The sequence below is a fragment of the Myripristis murdjan genome, chromosome 24, assembly GCF_902150065.1.
Source record: "Myripristis murdjan chromosome 24, fMyrMur1.1, whole genome shotgun sequence".
In the NCBI taxonomy this organism is placed as follows: Eukaryota; Metazoa; Chordata; class Actinopteri; order Holocentriformes; family Holocentridae; genus Myripristis; species Myripristis murdjan.
The window spans coordinates 4,758,409-4,774,162 of NC_044003.1; the positions used below are offsets into that span (position 1 = coordinate 4,758,409).

The 15,754-nt window shown below is 42.1% G+C and overlaps 1 protein-coding gene across 1 annotated transcript; it reads left to right on the forward strand.

The window, feature by feature from the left end:
- The first annotated feature begins 392 nt into the window (after window positions 1–392).
- Window positions 393–14,786, forward strand: ndufaf7 (NADH:ubiquinone oxidoreductase complex assembly factor 7). Its single transcript, XM_030046730.1, has 10 exons — window positions 393–972; window positions 1,925–2,088; window positions 2,183–2,263; window positions 2,379–2,489; window positions 3,773–3,989; window positions 4,659–4,717; window positions 5,340–5,453; window positions 8,608–8,751; window positions 12,153–12,326; window positions 12,750–14,786. Exons 1-10 carry the CDS (start codon window positions 891–893, stop codon window positions 12,969–12,971), a joined length of 1,368 nt encoding a protein of 455 aa, XP_029902590.1. The 5' UTR covers window positions 393–890; the 3' UTR covers window positions 12,972–14,786.
- The last annotated feature ends 968 nt before the right edge of the window (window positions 14,787–15,754 follow it).

Below are 15,754 nucleotides of genomic sequence, written 5' to 3' on the forward strand. Positions count from 1 at the left end.
GTTTGAATATTTAAAAGAAGCCAAGAAGTCTGCCACAGAGACAGAGAGGAAATTTAAAATAAAACAACTAAAATTAAAAATGAAATAAAAAAAAAAAAATACAAAAAAATACAAAACAATAACACCTGACATCTGTTATCCAGGGATGAATACATAAGAATACATTTGTTGACGATATTATATTGTAAAACATAAAATTTGGCAAAACTTCAGTTCAAGTTGTCTCATGACAGTTTTGATGTTGCGGAGCCGCACTTCAGAATCATAATGATGATGCAGGAACATTAAAAAAAAGAAAAAAGTAAACAAATAAATCTTGTTTCCACGTTACAACTGTTTATAGTTACGTCCTCGCCAAAAAAAAAGTGCTTTATTGTGAAAGCCAAACCGGATGTACTGACGTGTTATTGCGGCTAGCTTGATGCCTCTCCTGCTGTTAGCATGCGGCTCTCTCACAAGGACTTTTCTGTGTTTCTCCGGCGTCACACACAAAAACACACAAATTAACTTTTTGTTTTTTATCTGAGCGGAGCGCCGACAGCCGGAGGAAACCTCCGCACTCGGCCCGGTTCGGGTTTGCTCGGTACCGGCCGTGTTTTTAGCCTCCTGCTAGCCGCCTGCTAACACTAACCTGAGCCGCGTGACAGGAGGTGGAGCTCACCTGGAGACACTCTGCAGGTGTTGTTACCTGAGCCTGGAGACACTCAGCAGGTGTTGTTACCTGAACCTGGAGACGCTCTGCAGGTGTTGTTACCTGAACCTGGAGACGCTCAGCAGGTGTTGTTACCTGAACCTGGAGACACTCTGCAGGTGTTGTTACCTGAACCTGGAGACGCTCTGCAGGTGTTGTTACCTGAGCCGCATGCAGAGCAGAGACACACCGCGGCAGGATGAGGAGTTTAACCTCTAAATCTGTGCATTTTATCAGCAGAGCCTTTCTTCATCCTGCTGCAACATCATCATCATCATCAGGTGAGGTGACAGAGCTCATGATGTTCTGTAGTTTATCTCATGAATAATCCTCCTTCAGTTTCCATTAAGTATCTGTAAAGTAAAGAGAATTTCTCCTTCAGTGCTCAGGTTTTTAAAAGTTTTATTTCCTGAAAAATACAAAAATATGTATGAAGTTTGGAGGAGAGACACTGTAACACTGCCAGAGCACAGAGGGACATGGACTGATAACTGTTTATTTTATTTTATTTTAATTAATTTAACTTTTTTTTAAAAAAATTATTTACTTACTTACCTACTTAATTAATTTTTAGTCATTTAAATTTATTATTTATTATTTATTTATTATTTTTATTATTTATAATTCAATTTAATTTGTTATTTGTTTATCACTCATTTATTTTGTTTTAATTATTTAATTTATCTGTTCATTTAAACGTATTATGCATTTTCTATTCATTATTTTTAATTACTTAATTAATTTGTTATTTATTCACTCATTTATTTATTTTATTTTATGTATTTTATTTTATGCATTTTGTTTCATCAGTGGGCATGAAAAAAATACGTGTTAAACTCAAAAAGAGATTATTTCCTGCAGATTTAGCTGAAAAGCTCTTGTCCGTCTGCAGTCTCTGGGCTGCTCGATGTTTTCAGAGACACAAGAAAATCACAGAGAACAAACGTCACAGAGGCAGGAACAGCACTCATGTACAGTGAGACAGAAAAAGAGCTTCCCCCTCTGCGTCTATAAAACACACTCTCTCTGCCACACACACACACACACATCACCTAAACCACACTGTTTATATTTCTTTTTATTGCTTCATGTCATTTGTCATTTTGGAACAAACCTGAAGGCTCCTCCCAGGAAACAAACACCTGAGCGATACGAGGTTTCCACACGACGAATCCTCGACACAAAACATACATTCACCTGTGAATAAATGTTTTCCCAAATCTGTTCTCCCAGTGAGATGGAGAGCAGGGCGGTGCCGCTTCTGCTCCAGCTCTCCGCCAGAGGACGAGAGGAAACCCCGAGCCTCCATGCTGCGGCACCTGACCTCCAAAATAAAAGCCACAGGCCCCATTCCGGTGGCAGAGTACATGAGGGAATCGCTCACAAACCCTGTCACGGTAACTAACCAACCCTCACCTGCATCTGCTGCAGGCTGCAACTTTCTCTGAGAAAAGTTCACGCTTATAAAAATCTGTGTGTTTTCTCCGTCAGGGTTACTACGTGAGGGGCGACGTGCTCGGGCCGCAGGGCGACTTCATCACGTCTCCGGAAATCAGCCAGATCTTCGGCGAGGTGAGTGGCGGCTGTGGTTAACCTCTCTCTGTTCCTCATCGTCGTCTCGTTCTGTCGTCCTGTGCCGTCCTCTGAGCGTCCTGTCCGTGTTTTCTCCGTGTTTTTCCGTCTCCAGCTGGTCGGCGTCTGGTGCATCAGTGAGTGGATGGGAGCAGGACGTCCCGCTCAGCTGCAGCTGGTCGAGCTCGGCCCGGGACGAGGATCTCTGGCCGCTGACGTCCTCAGGGTATGTATCGCATGACCCAGGGCTCTTATTTTGGAAAGACAGGGTCCCCTGAGTGCCTGGAGTTTAATTTGAGAGGTGAAATCCAGGCAGGGGTGGGTCAGGGGAATGTCCGAGCGAATATCAGGGGGTTTTACAAACTTTATGTGTCGAGCTCGTTTCAAATCCAAAGTCAGAAGCTGCAGAAAAAGTGAAGTCAAAAATAAAAGTCAAGACAAAAAATGTTTTTCAGCGTGGAAACCAGACTGCAAAACCAAACTAAAACCATGAAGGAGGAACATTAAAATATATCATGGACTTAAATTCACAGCTTAATATATTAATAAACTGTTTTTGACCTTAGATCTCTTAAGTAAAACTCGTCTTTTTATTTTTCTCTCATTAATATGAAACAAATGAGTCATACGTCACAATACAGGAATTAATCTCCTACTTTTTCTCAATTACCTGTGAAACCAACTAGTCACTTGGCCTACATATTGAGTGAAAGTAGACTTTATTTAAACAAAGTCACCAGAGTGCTTTCAGGCTTAGGGTTAGGGTTAAACACAGGCCGTTATAATCAGACTTGTTTAAAATCACCTCTATCTCTCTGCCGTCATGTGAAGAAATCAGATGTGTAGCTTTTATTTCTTTTATATCACTGATTCAGAGAAGGCAGAATTATTTAAGATCACTGACAAACTGTAACTGATCATGTTGGTCCTTAAAGTGAGCAGCAGGTGGCGCTCACAGCTCATTCACGTGTGTGTTTACTGTCAGAGTAACACACCACAATCAGTCTGATTTGAATAAAGTCATGTGATCTGAAGCTGAACCTCAGGCATCATTAAAGTTTATTAAATTGATTTTTTTGTCTTTAATTTCTATAAACTGAATTAAACTGTGTTCAGGTAGATGGAGCTAGTAATTATTTTATTTTATTTATTTATTTATTTTATTAATTAATTTAAATTTGTTATTTATGTCTAATTAGATTAAATGGTTAATTCATTAATTGTTTAATTCATTTTAATTTGTTATTTATTTATTATTTTTAGTTAATTCACAAATAAATTAAATTACTAAAGAAATGCCATAAAATGAGCAAAGAAATTACCTGAAAATATGCAAAGTATATTAAAATATATTCTCCCAAATTCTCAGGTATGTTTTTCAAAAATTTCCAGTTTTTTTGTTTTTTTTTTCCCAGTGGTATTTATTTTATTCAGTTTTTATTATTATTATTATTTTAGTAAGATTGCATTAATTTGCTCACCACATTTTTGTGTGTGTGTGTCCTGCAGGTGTTTGGTCAGCTGCGCTCGGTGCTGGCTGAGGCGTCGGTGTCGGTTCACCTGGTGGAGGTGAGCCCCGCCCTGAGCCGGGTTCAGGCCCGCCGGCTGACCGGAGAGCAGAGCCGCGAGGCCGACGGCGAGGACGAGCCGGTGTACCGCCGCGGCCGCACGACCACCGGCGGCCTGCCGGTGTCCTGGTACCGCCGCCTCGACGACGTCCCCGCAGGTACAGACGGCTGATGTTTACTGCTGCTGTTCCTCACTTTGTTTACGTTTATTTAACCAGCGCAGAGTTTTACTCAGGTCACCGTCTCAGCAGAGAGGATTTGGCCCTTTTCAGATTTCAGTTTTCAGAAACAACAACAGAACAATAAAAACAACAGCAAGCTGAACAACAACAATAACAACAACAGCAACAAGATGAAAAAGAACAAGAACAACATCCAGAACAATAAAAACAAGAACAAAAAACAGAAGAAGAGGAAGATAAACTAGAGCAAGAACAACCAGAACAATAAAAAAAACTACAACAACAGGAACAATAAAAAAACTACAACAATGGGGACAATAAAAACAAAAACAAGAAGAAGAAGGAGAACCACAACAACAACAACAATAACATGTTCTTTCAAAGACAAATCTGCTTCGAGTATTTAAAACAGTTATGTTCATAAGTTCCTCAGCTCAGTGTGAGCTGGTATGACTCTCTGTGTATTTCACAGTTCAGTTTTTTACGATTCAGTTTTAGAAACAACACACTGATAAATGATGTTAAACAGCAACATAACAAGACGATGGTGATACAAATTAAATCAAAGCGATTAAAACGAGTAAGTTTTGACTCCAATCATCTGATAGTTGTTTTTTTTTTTTGGTTTTTTTTTGTGTCTCTCAGGGTTCAGCGTCTACGTGGCTCACGAGTTCTTCGACGCCCTGCCGATCCACAAGTTCCAGGTACGTCGGTTGCTACGGTGACGGCGCCGGCACAGTGCAGTAAAGTGTGAGAACTGCGGGAACGTGTCCGTGTGCTCGTAGATGAAGGTTAAAGTGTTAAACGCCGACCTGAGAGGGGACATCTGTTCAACTTCAAGTTCAAGTTTTCGGTGGCTGTGACTAAAAAAAAAAAACAAAAAAAAAACAGATGATGGAGATTTCATGACAAATCTGATACCGGGAATATTTTGAGCCCAGCCGTGTGATTGATCACCGGCTGTGGTTACGCTTTCATGTCAACATGACTTCTCCAAATCTGAATGTGAAGATGTGGTTTTATGAAATCCCATCAGCGCCTGGCCTCAGCTGGCCTGAAAAAACCTCTGCACCTCCTGTGACCCTCTAACCCGCTGGATTTAATGTCACCACACACACACACACACACACACACACACACACACACACACACATCTCAGCCATGATGATAATTCACACACAAGGAGAGAGGAGTTTGTTTTCTTAATCTTGTGGAGCCTGAAAGCCACAGCGCCTCCTCTCAGCTGTCTGATGTGGTGTGTGTTTTGGTGATGTTGTGTCTGTGTGTGTGTGTGTTGTGTGTTTGTGTGTGTTTCGCGTCGCTCAGAGGACGGAGAAGGGCTGGCGGGAGGTGATGGTGGACATCGAGCCGGACGAGCCGGAGCGGCTGAGGTTCGTGGTGGCGCCGACTCCCACGCTGGCGTCCTCGACTCTCGTCCAGGTCAGTGAGGAGCATCGAGGTTAACGTCCACATTAATAACCAACCAACAGCCGTCCCTACAGTATTGTCACCATATCGTTAGTGAGGTATTAGGTCAAGACTGTAAACGGTTAATTTGTTTTTAATTTTTACCCCAAATTAAAAAGAGTTAACTACTGAGTGCATAAATAACCACCTTCACGATCCCGGCCTCTCAGCTGCTGTGGGGCTCCACTGAAACCTGCAGATTTACAGGTTACAGGTGCCTGAGTTAAAATAAAAAAAAAAAAAAAAAAAAACATGATCATTCCCACGCTTTGTTCAGTCAAGGCCAGGCATGAATAATATATATATATATTTTTTTTTTTTTATCAGTGTCACATGGCGAGCTCGGTAGAAACTAAGACGCAAAATTTGCTTTAAAAGGTTGCAGGGAAGCTCGTCTTTGTGCAGGGGTGAATCAGCATTTTGTTATTCACGATTAATGATATTATATTTTTGACGCTAAAAATGACATGAGACGCTCCTCCATAAGAACAGGAGCTCGCTTTTTACCTCATAAAAAATACTTATAGCACATAATAGAGCAAGTTATGGGGTTTTCTTTAATGGGTAGCAGGGGCGGATCTAGACAAATATTCATGGGGTGGCAAGAGGGTGGCATGGAGATTTTAAGGGGTGGCAGAAATATATATGCTGGTTTAATACCAAATGATCCCATATATCAATATTTGCTTGGAAAACCCCCAAATGAGGGTATTTTAACTCAAAAACATTCTATTATTGTGGTACATGAGTAAAGCATTGAATAGAAAACCAAAAGGTGGCATTGGAAATATATATTTTGATTTATTTATTTATTCATTTATCAACCCCTTAAATAGTGGGAGTGTCATCTTTTGCCGCATTTACTTGCACTCGGACATTTGAGTCTCGTAACAGAGAGTTTCCGAACAGCCACAATTAAAAAATAAATAAATAAACTGTCTGAAATTGGGGTGGCAACTAGGGTGGCAAGGCATTTTTCTAGGGGGGCAGCTGCCACCCCCTGCCACCCCCTAGAACCGCCTATGATGGGTAGGAAGTAACTTAAGTCCTCGGTTTAAAAACTGCATCAATCAGTGTTTAAGTGTCTAATTGTGGACTTAAGGTAATGGGTTTTTCTCCGCGCTGTTGTGGAAATGAGCGTCTCAGATAAGCTCTTGGAAGATGTTTTATGGCCTCTCTCCGTCGTCTGCGAGCGTCTGCGCCCCATCTGGCTTTTATTGCCCCGCGTTTATATCGTCTTTACATTACCAGCCCGTTTGATTTGGCCTCTCTGGCTCGGCGCGCGCACTTTGAACGTCCTGCCAAACGCCTGACATCATCAGCCGCCCTGGATAAACCCCCCCCCCCCCACCCGCGCTTTAAATCCTGTTTAACGGCCGGAGCTGCTGTCGGCTTCCACATCGCCGCTGTCAGACTCAAACCGCCGAGCCTTAAAAAGTGACTTTTGCAGGACTTAATAAAAGAATGATTATTCCCTCGCTGGGGCCGTCTATTTTAGTCGTCTCGCAGCGGAGGAGGTTTCTGCAGGTTTCAGGGGCCCTGGAGTCATGAGGAGGGGATGTGGTGAGGAGGATGGAGGGCAAACCGGGACCGCCGGTTACAGATCATCAGCAGGCCAATCATATGATGTTTTCTCTCATAATCCTTAAAGGAAAAATCCGCCTCAAACAAAAAGCCGCCGGCCGTGAGTTGAATCGGATTGTGTGAGTGTTTATCGCAGCGAAAACCCTGCTGCTGCCCGACGGGGGAAGCCGAATCCAGGGCTGATTTTTGACCCCAAAATTTGCTCGTCTGGAAGCAAAGATCCAGTAAAGAAAAGGCCCTGAGGTGGTATTTTGTCATTTATACTGGTTTATACTGGCTGAACCCATATTTTTAAAGAACAACCAGCAGCAGCCAACTTGCAAGGCAGAAAACAAGAGAAATAACGTCCAAAGCAATCTGGCATGCAATACATATCAGGATACACACTGATATTGAATATAGTCCCACACAGAATTTTAGCTGTTTATTATAAAATGTGTATTGGTTAAACAGAGCAAGAAGAGTTAAGGCCCACAGAGATCTTAAACGTAAACTAAAATGAAATATTCTGGTTTTGAAAGCATTTTTTTTCTGTGTTCTCTTACACCTTGGTGCAATAATAATGCATTTTCACTTTAAGCCTTCAAGTGTACATCGTGCATGACCGACCGTCTGGCCTTTGCAAAAAGAAAAAAAAAAAATGCTCCCATATTTTTGCTTTCCGTGTTGCCGGCGGTGGACAGACTTGGTCCTCCTCCATGTTTGCATGTTGCTGTGAACTGAGACCTGCTGTGGTTGGAAACGGTGTGTTGGGTTTGTCCTGCCACCTGTCGGCTTTTTTGTAGTACAAGTACAAGGAAGGAGTACAAGGAAGGAGTACAAGGAAATTAGATTTGAGCTGGAGAAAGTCGATAGTATTCAAACTAGGGAGCAAATAACGCACCATTTTGGGGAAAACAGGGACGGGGACTGTGAGGAAGAACAGTGCAGCGTCCAAATTCGTCATCATGACATCGACGCTGGAAACTCAGCATCTCACTGCAGCCTGTCCAGAGGCATTCTGGGAAATGTAAGAACTCACTCACTGAAGCGTTAAGTCAACAAGGCCGATTGAGGGAAAGTGATTTTTCAGCAAAACCAGTGAATGACCTTTCATCTCAAAAATAAGAGTTCTTCCTCAAATGACTCAAATAACTTTCATCAAATATCTCTCATCAGTTTGCTGCTGCTCACCATGAGGAACAGAATGAATTTCAGTCATGAACAATTTCTTTAATCAGAATCAGAAATCTTTATTGTCATTACACCAAAAGTGTAACGACATTGTGTGTACTTCCATTTACAGTGCCTTTCAATAGAGAAAGAATAAAAAGAGAAAAACTAAAACAAACAGTAAATAAAAACAATAAATAAATATATTGAATTAAGGATAAATAAAAACAATAACATAATAAAAATAATAAACATAATCTGAGTTTAGGTGAGATTACCCTCCTCTTGCTCATGAAGGTGCAGTGACGATCAGCTGTAAATGAAGATAAACACAGCAGATGATGATGGTGTGTGTGTGTGTGTGTGTGTGTGTGTTCATTGCTCCCCTCAGGCGGATGAAAAGCGCAATCACGTGGAGGTGTGTCCAGAGGGCGGGGTCATCATCCAGCAGCTGGCCAATCGGATCTCGGAGAGCGGCGGCGCGGCGCTGATCGCCGACTACGGCCACGACGGAACCAAGACGGACACGTTCAGGGTAGGCAGGCTGGTGGGACACATAGCCCGGCGACGGTGACCCTGCAGGTCCCGGCGGCGCCTCAGGGTTACAGAGGCGTTCTGCAAGGCCGAGCTGTTTTCAAACACACAGAACTTTATTGTAAACTCCCAAGGTTTGCAAAGATCCCAAATACGTCCTGCTAGATCACTGGGAAAATGTGCATAAAATGTAATAAAAAGTAAAGCATCACATAGTATCACAATATTTTATGTCTCAATATTCTAGCAATACATGGACACCAATTATTGATATTGTATCACCAAGAATTGAACATTTCTGACAGGCTCTTACAACAGAGGTGGCCACTCTGTCCCGTTTTGCTGCAGTAAAAATGACTGAAGTGAGATGAACAGAATGAAAACTTTAACTCATTAGATAAAACAGAAGCAGACAGAGTTTCCCTTGCAGACATGATGTGCAGTTGAAAAAAGATAATATATCACAATACTGAGCATATTGCAAAATGTTTGAAATCGCAGTCCTATCATATCGTGACTTTAATATCATGATAATATCATATCGTGGGGCTTCTGGTGATTCAAAGCCCTAATAAAATGGTTGACGTTATCTTAAAGTATGGAGGGTTTTTTTTGTTTCATATCATATAATGTCACTGTTCGATTGATTAGGTATTTATTATTGAACTGATCAGTTTTACTCTGGCTGTTTATAGGAAGCCCAAAACAAAAACGGTGGTGTTACAAAATACCGGCTGCAGCGGTTTACGTTTGCTGACGATGAAGTTTTTTCACGTCTGTATCGACGTGCGCGTCGTTAAAATCCCACACACTGATATTCCTTCAGATTATTGATCAGGTTACGTGACGCTCTCTTCGCGAAGCTCCTCTCCACTCCAGATACACACCAAATAGAGCCAGTTTATGTGCAAAGATTACTGTTTTCATTCAGTTATACAGTGCATTTCAGTCGGATTTTTATTCATTTCTATATTTAAGTATTCACCTTCAAACCCCCTAGATTGACTTTTTGTGGGTGTAGATTAGCAGATTAGCGATGCCGAAATGTAAATACAGTTCAAAACATGGCAGCTTTTATTCTCAAATGTCATACACGCTCAAGCAAATCAGTGCAACTTGTTGAATGATGGAAAAAAAAGAGTTAACAAAGTTTTAGCAAAAAAAAACAGGAGCTCTAAGTTCTTCATAAAAAGTTGATCTTTATCTTTAAAAAACGCTACGAGCTCATTCACTGCTTTGTTTTTCTCTCTGATGTCGCCAACAGTGTATATAACACAAAGACTTATTTAGCTACCAAATGGCAAGAGAATGTGAAAATCTGTTAAAATATCAAGAAATTAATATCAGCAGTTATGTTTTTCAAAAATGGATGTGCGGCATTTTGAAATGAACGTGTTCACGTGTAAAACCCCAGTTCAGCTGTCACATAAGAGCAGTTAGACACCGTGGTGTGTGTGTGTGTGTGTGTGTGTGTGTGTGGTAAAGTGGTTAGTGGAGGCAGTATAGTTGAAGGAAACAGATGTAGGAAGCAGCCGAAGCTCGTTTGGCCTCGGTGGCTGATGGAGGGGAAACGAGGTCGAGCGGCCGGCGCTCCTCTTCCTCGTCTCGCCTCCTCTGCCGTGTCGAGAGTTTCCACTGAAATTCAGCTCAGGCGTTTCGTCTGCGGCCGTCGGCACGTCTGCTGAAATTTCCCAGGAATTTCTTTATAAGTTTTATAAGTTTGAGTTGGTGCTGTACACAGAGAAATTAAACCCGGATAACGTGAGACAACAAAATCTCCTTCAGATGAGTTTGTCCTCTGTGCGACTAACAAACCATCATGTCTTGCTTTGTCTTTATTTGCAACATTTTATAACTCAGGATTTTCCAAAGTCCTTCAAGAAATAAAATAAACAGAAGCTTTAAAAAGACACAAACAAAAACGATTCACAACAGTTAAGAACAAGGCATTTTGAAGAGCTTTTCTGCCCTAGAAACCAAAGTAAATATGAATGCTGTGACTACAAAAATTGGCTTGGAATTTTCAATTATTTCTTGATAAAAATAGATTGATACTGAAGTGCACGGTGAATATTTCAGCAGTATTTCATGGCTTAAACTTTGGCAATGTCAGGACAAATTCTTCATCTTGAATCTTTTATTAGTAGATATTGCAGTTTTTCTTTTAAACACAGTAGTCTGTCCTAAACATCGAGTTGGTGGATAAATTTGTTAAAGTGGCAGGAAGAATCAGCACAACTGTAGCCAGTGGATTATAAGATCAGTTTTTTAGGGATTAACTTTGACTACTGACCCTTTTAACTCTGCAGAACAAACTTAAACCCTAAAAAAGCCAATTTTCCTTCAGTTCTCCCACAAACACAAGGGATGGCTCTGTCGGCCGCCTGGTGCCAGATTTCAGTTTGATTGATGTTTGTAATGAAAGTGGGTCGGAGGAGATCAAAAACTTCTCTACCCCCACCACCACCAGCACACACACACACACACACACACACACACACACCAGATTCCAGAGCCTCATAGATGATGCATCTATGGAAACAAAAACCCCTGTTCATGAAGCCCACGCTGAGAATCAGATCTGTAGACTGAGATGAACAAGTCAACCTGAATGAGCTGAGCAAGGCACTAAAACCACCATGGCCCAGGGTGCAATTCCCACGTGGGCTCACCCACATTAAACATGCACAGAGTCATGGAGCTGCTGGGTGCTTTGGATGGAAGCACCCGCCAACGTGGAAGATGACGCTGGTTAATAATCTGCTTTCTAGTGAGAGAGTGATTGGAAAAGCTCAAATGTAAATATAAATGTAAATCTAAAAATACTGCATCAAATAGACCGAACAGAAGAACCTGTCTCTAATGTGTAGTAGTAATATGCAAAATGTAAAAGTCAAATAATGATAATTTTCTCCTGGCAGATGTCTGTGCATTTCAGCGTGGTTCCAGTGTGTTGTCAGTATTTTTGCACTGAAGCTGATTATTACTAGTATTTTTGTTTTTACCAGGATGCAAAAGCCTCTGAAATAGTTTTTAAAAAATCACAGGACGCTAAAACTCTCCACTGACTCCCGGTCAAATGAAATTATTTTAGTGTTAGCAGCTCTTTAAGGCCTCCATGCTGTTTCAGTGACAGGGAGACTCAACAGCAACACAACAACAAATCATGCAGAAGAAATTCAAATGTCATGGCCGGTTTTTCTGTAGCTGTAAACAGGGAGGAGCTTCTGTCATATCAGGGGTGGATGAAATGAGATATTTTTTAAAAAAGTGCAGTATTGGCTCCGTGTATTGATTTAACCCTGACCCCAGCAGCATCAGCACAGAATCACATCATCGGCGAACATGATGACCCAATTCTCTCCCTTCTTTTCTGTTGACCCCTCAATCGTCCTGTCTCAGGGGTTCAAAGGTCACCAGCTCCACGACGTCCTGGCCTCGCCCGGCTTGGCCGACCTCACCGCTGACGTGGACTTCAGCTATCTGAGGAGGATGGCTGGAGAGGGCGTGGCCTGCCTCGGTCCCGTCACTCAGAGGACCTTCTTGAAGAACATGGGCATCGACACTCGATTACAGGTGGGACGTTGGCTAAAAAGATTCGACAAGTCATGCATCTTCAGTTTTTAAAATAATCAGTAACTAGTTATTTACCAAATGCAATATTTATTTCCATTATGTTCAAGTTATTTTCACAGAATAAAACAGAATAGTAAACTTTAATACAACTCCTGAATCTAAAGAGTGTTTAAAATATTGATTAAGGAAATAAACATCATGTTGCTTTTTTATGTAGAGTTTGGCAATTCAACATTTTAATTCTGGAAACATCAGGGAATTTTACATTTGACAGAGCATCAGCTTGTGATGTGCTTTGCAGACAATAACTGAATAAAAATCAATGTTCAGAGTCCAATTTTAAAAATAAATAAATAAATAAATAAAACCTTAAGATCCACAGTTGGAAGCCCTCCTGCTCTTCTGACCGGCTGTTTTCTGCAGGTTCTGCTGAGGAGCTGCAGCGACCCGGCCACCAGGAAGCAGCTGATCCAGAGCTACGACATGCTGACCAGCCCCAGCAAGATGGGCGAGCGCTTCCACTTCTTCAGCCTGCTCAGCCCCAGCCGGCTGGCCGAGCCCAAGAGAACAGAGGGGCTGAAGATGGAGAAGAAGAGCCCGGCGCAGCTTCCTGTGGCGGGATTCACCGAGCTCAGCTTCTCCTGACCGGATCAGAGACGTTTCGAAAGCCGGACGGACTCTGAACCCTTCGGAACCGATTCCCATGCTGACCGGGAGAAGGAGTCCGATTGGTCCAAAAGAACCTTGGCCACTGAACACAGCCAGTATGGGATATAATGAACTACATTTCATGTTGTTTCTGGCCTGCTGCTATTTAATTTACTGTGATATTGTCATACTGTGATTGTTGTTATGCAAAATAATGTACAGCAACAGAGTGGTATGGCTTAGTTATTTTGGAAATCCTGGAAAATCCAAAAGCTCATAAAATGTCTTGGAAATGATCATGAGATCCAGGAAAATTATAAAGATTGGCAGAGATGACATTTTCAGATGTTTTGCTGAGCTCACACTGTTGCACATTTTTAGCCACTGACGCCCCGTTTCAGCACCAGCTGATATCCAGATGTCGTCATTTACCTTGTTTTTTTCCATGAAAAACGCCAAAAACTCACAAAGCGATGCCTTGATCAGCATGGTGTTTGTGAGAAATTGACATATTTATGTGGTACTAGCCAGTTGTTAGCATGTTCCCCATGTACAATGCAAAAACGTGTTGACAGCATCTTATTTGATTCATCAGTTTGACAGTTTTGAGCTATCTGGCAACTTTGTCCATTCTGAGTCATTCTGTGTTGACCTGTGAGCAACAGCTGACGTATGTAAGTTTCAAATTATGTCCTTTAAAAATTGAAAATGGTTCCTTAAAAGAGAGGGAACCCTGTTTTACTCAGATATTTATGAATGTGTGCTGAAATGAACGCTGACAAAAAGTCATGATATTAAAGCTGCAGAGTCCCACAGCGGTGAAGCGACCACAGGTAAATTCTTTAAGCAGAAACCCCAGAAACCCTGTAAAGTGATGGCAGTAAATGTCGCACAGTACAATCGTGTTTACCAACGCCAACATGTCTGCCGGTGTTTCATACCAAAGAAAACAAAGAGACAAGAGAGGAAGGAAACCTGACAGGAGTCCAGATTTCTACAGACCAGTAGTTCTCAGTGTGGCCCTGAGAAACGTTTCTGGTGGCCCTCAGTGACTTTACCCCTTAAACTCTGTCAGGATCGCCGGTGACCTCAGCTGACATGCTGTCTCTCAGAGGCTGTGGGCGGCTCAGGTTTAAAACTGGAGGGAAGAGACTGGTTTTATATGAAACTAGACGACCAGAGGAAACCCTTCTCAAGTTGGCATCTGATGTCATGTTAGGTAAGATGGCTAAACATCGCTCCAAAGTTATTTTGTCAAGGGAAAAACTGACATTTCCTGTGGGGTCCCTTGACCTCTGACCTCCAGATCTGTGAATGAAAATGGGTTCTCTGGGCAGCCACGGCTCTCCCCTTTGCAGACATGCCCACCTTCTGCTAATCCCATGCAGTTTGGGCCACAAACCCTGCAGGTTTTTACAACCTACATCATAAAGTCTTCAGCTTTTAACACTGTCATGGTAAAGCTGTCGAGTTGGGACTGGTTGCATGGCAACTAGGCAGTTGCATGCAATGCTCAAGGAGTTTAAAATGGCATTATGATAGCAATTATAAAATGTACAAGTTCATGGGCAAGGACCCCACAGCTAAGCTTGAACAATTTCAAGAGCCCAGCAGTCTGTTCCCACAGATCTGTTTCAGCCTCATCGACTACAAATTGTGTTTATTTTTCATTACTGACTGTTTCTTAAGCATAAACTGTAGACATGCATCTTTGTCATTAGCACATCTACAAATGGACGTTTTTCACAACTCACAGGTGACATGACTTTTAGTCTAGAATATACTATTAAAGAAAGCTTTGTTTTGGATTTATTTTGTGTGCCGTTTTTTCTTGGGTGGCACTCCATCTAAAGTTGGGTCTCTATTCTAGATGAAGCACCGCTTTTCTTTTAGGTTTCACTCATAAGTTTCGATCATAAATAGGTCGACATGGGGCCGTCCCGGTAAGAACAGGATCTTGATTCAGGCTCGTAAAATGGCTTCAGCATCTTGCCTCCACATCTCCATATATTTCCTGTTGAAAAGGACGTTGGAGAACGATGTGACGCACTGAGTGACTATGTTCAAAAGTTCACAAATCATTTGCACCTAATCCTGTGCCGTTAAAATATCTGGATCCCACAAGTGAACGAGTTCAGCGACCGGGAAGAAACAGCCGTGTCTTAAGGAGAGACCTCAGAGTGTGAGCTGCAGGCCGTGTTGCTGTTTGTGTCTTTAGTCATGAAGCTGCTTTTTATTTGATGGGAGAGGTGGAGGGGGGAGGGGAGGCTGTTCAAGTGTCTGTGCTGCTTTTATTCACCACAATTTTTCTTGCTGCCTTTAGCGATACTGCATGAAGCAACCACTATAATGCAGAGCTTTCCAGGGAGTAAAAGAAATGAGATTTTGATTAAAAAAATACCGGGAACATAAAATTTTTGCAAATTGGTTGGCACTTAATGTTAAATTGGTGTACATGTTATATGGAAAAAGTCACTTTTTTCCATTTCAATGCGGCTTTAAAGGATGACAAATGCATTTAATTTTAAAATTGGAAAACACGCAGGAAGCCCGGGCTCGGCGTCCCATCCAGACCGTCGTGATGGAGAGCGGCTGGTGCAGCGGCGTGACACGGCTTCAGGTCATCGTTCAGAGTTAAGAGCGAGGCTGAAGGATCGTTTTTCTCCCTGGTGAAGCGTCGCTCGGTCGTGTGGTTCCAGGCACATCTTGAAGCAATTTGGTGAGCTCAGAGTTGTGCGGCAGCCATTCACAACGCGCGCCGTTTTCCTCCGGTAGCAATT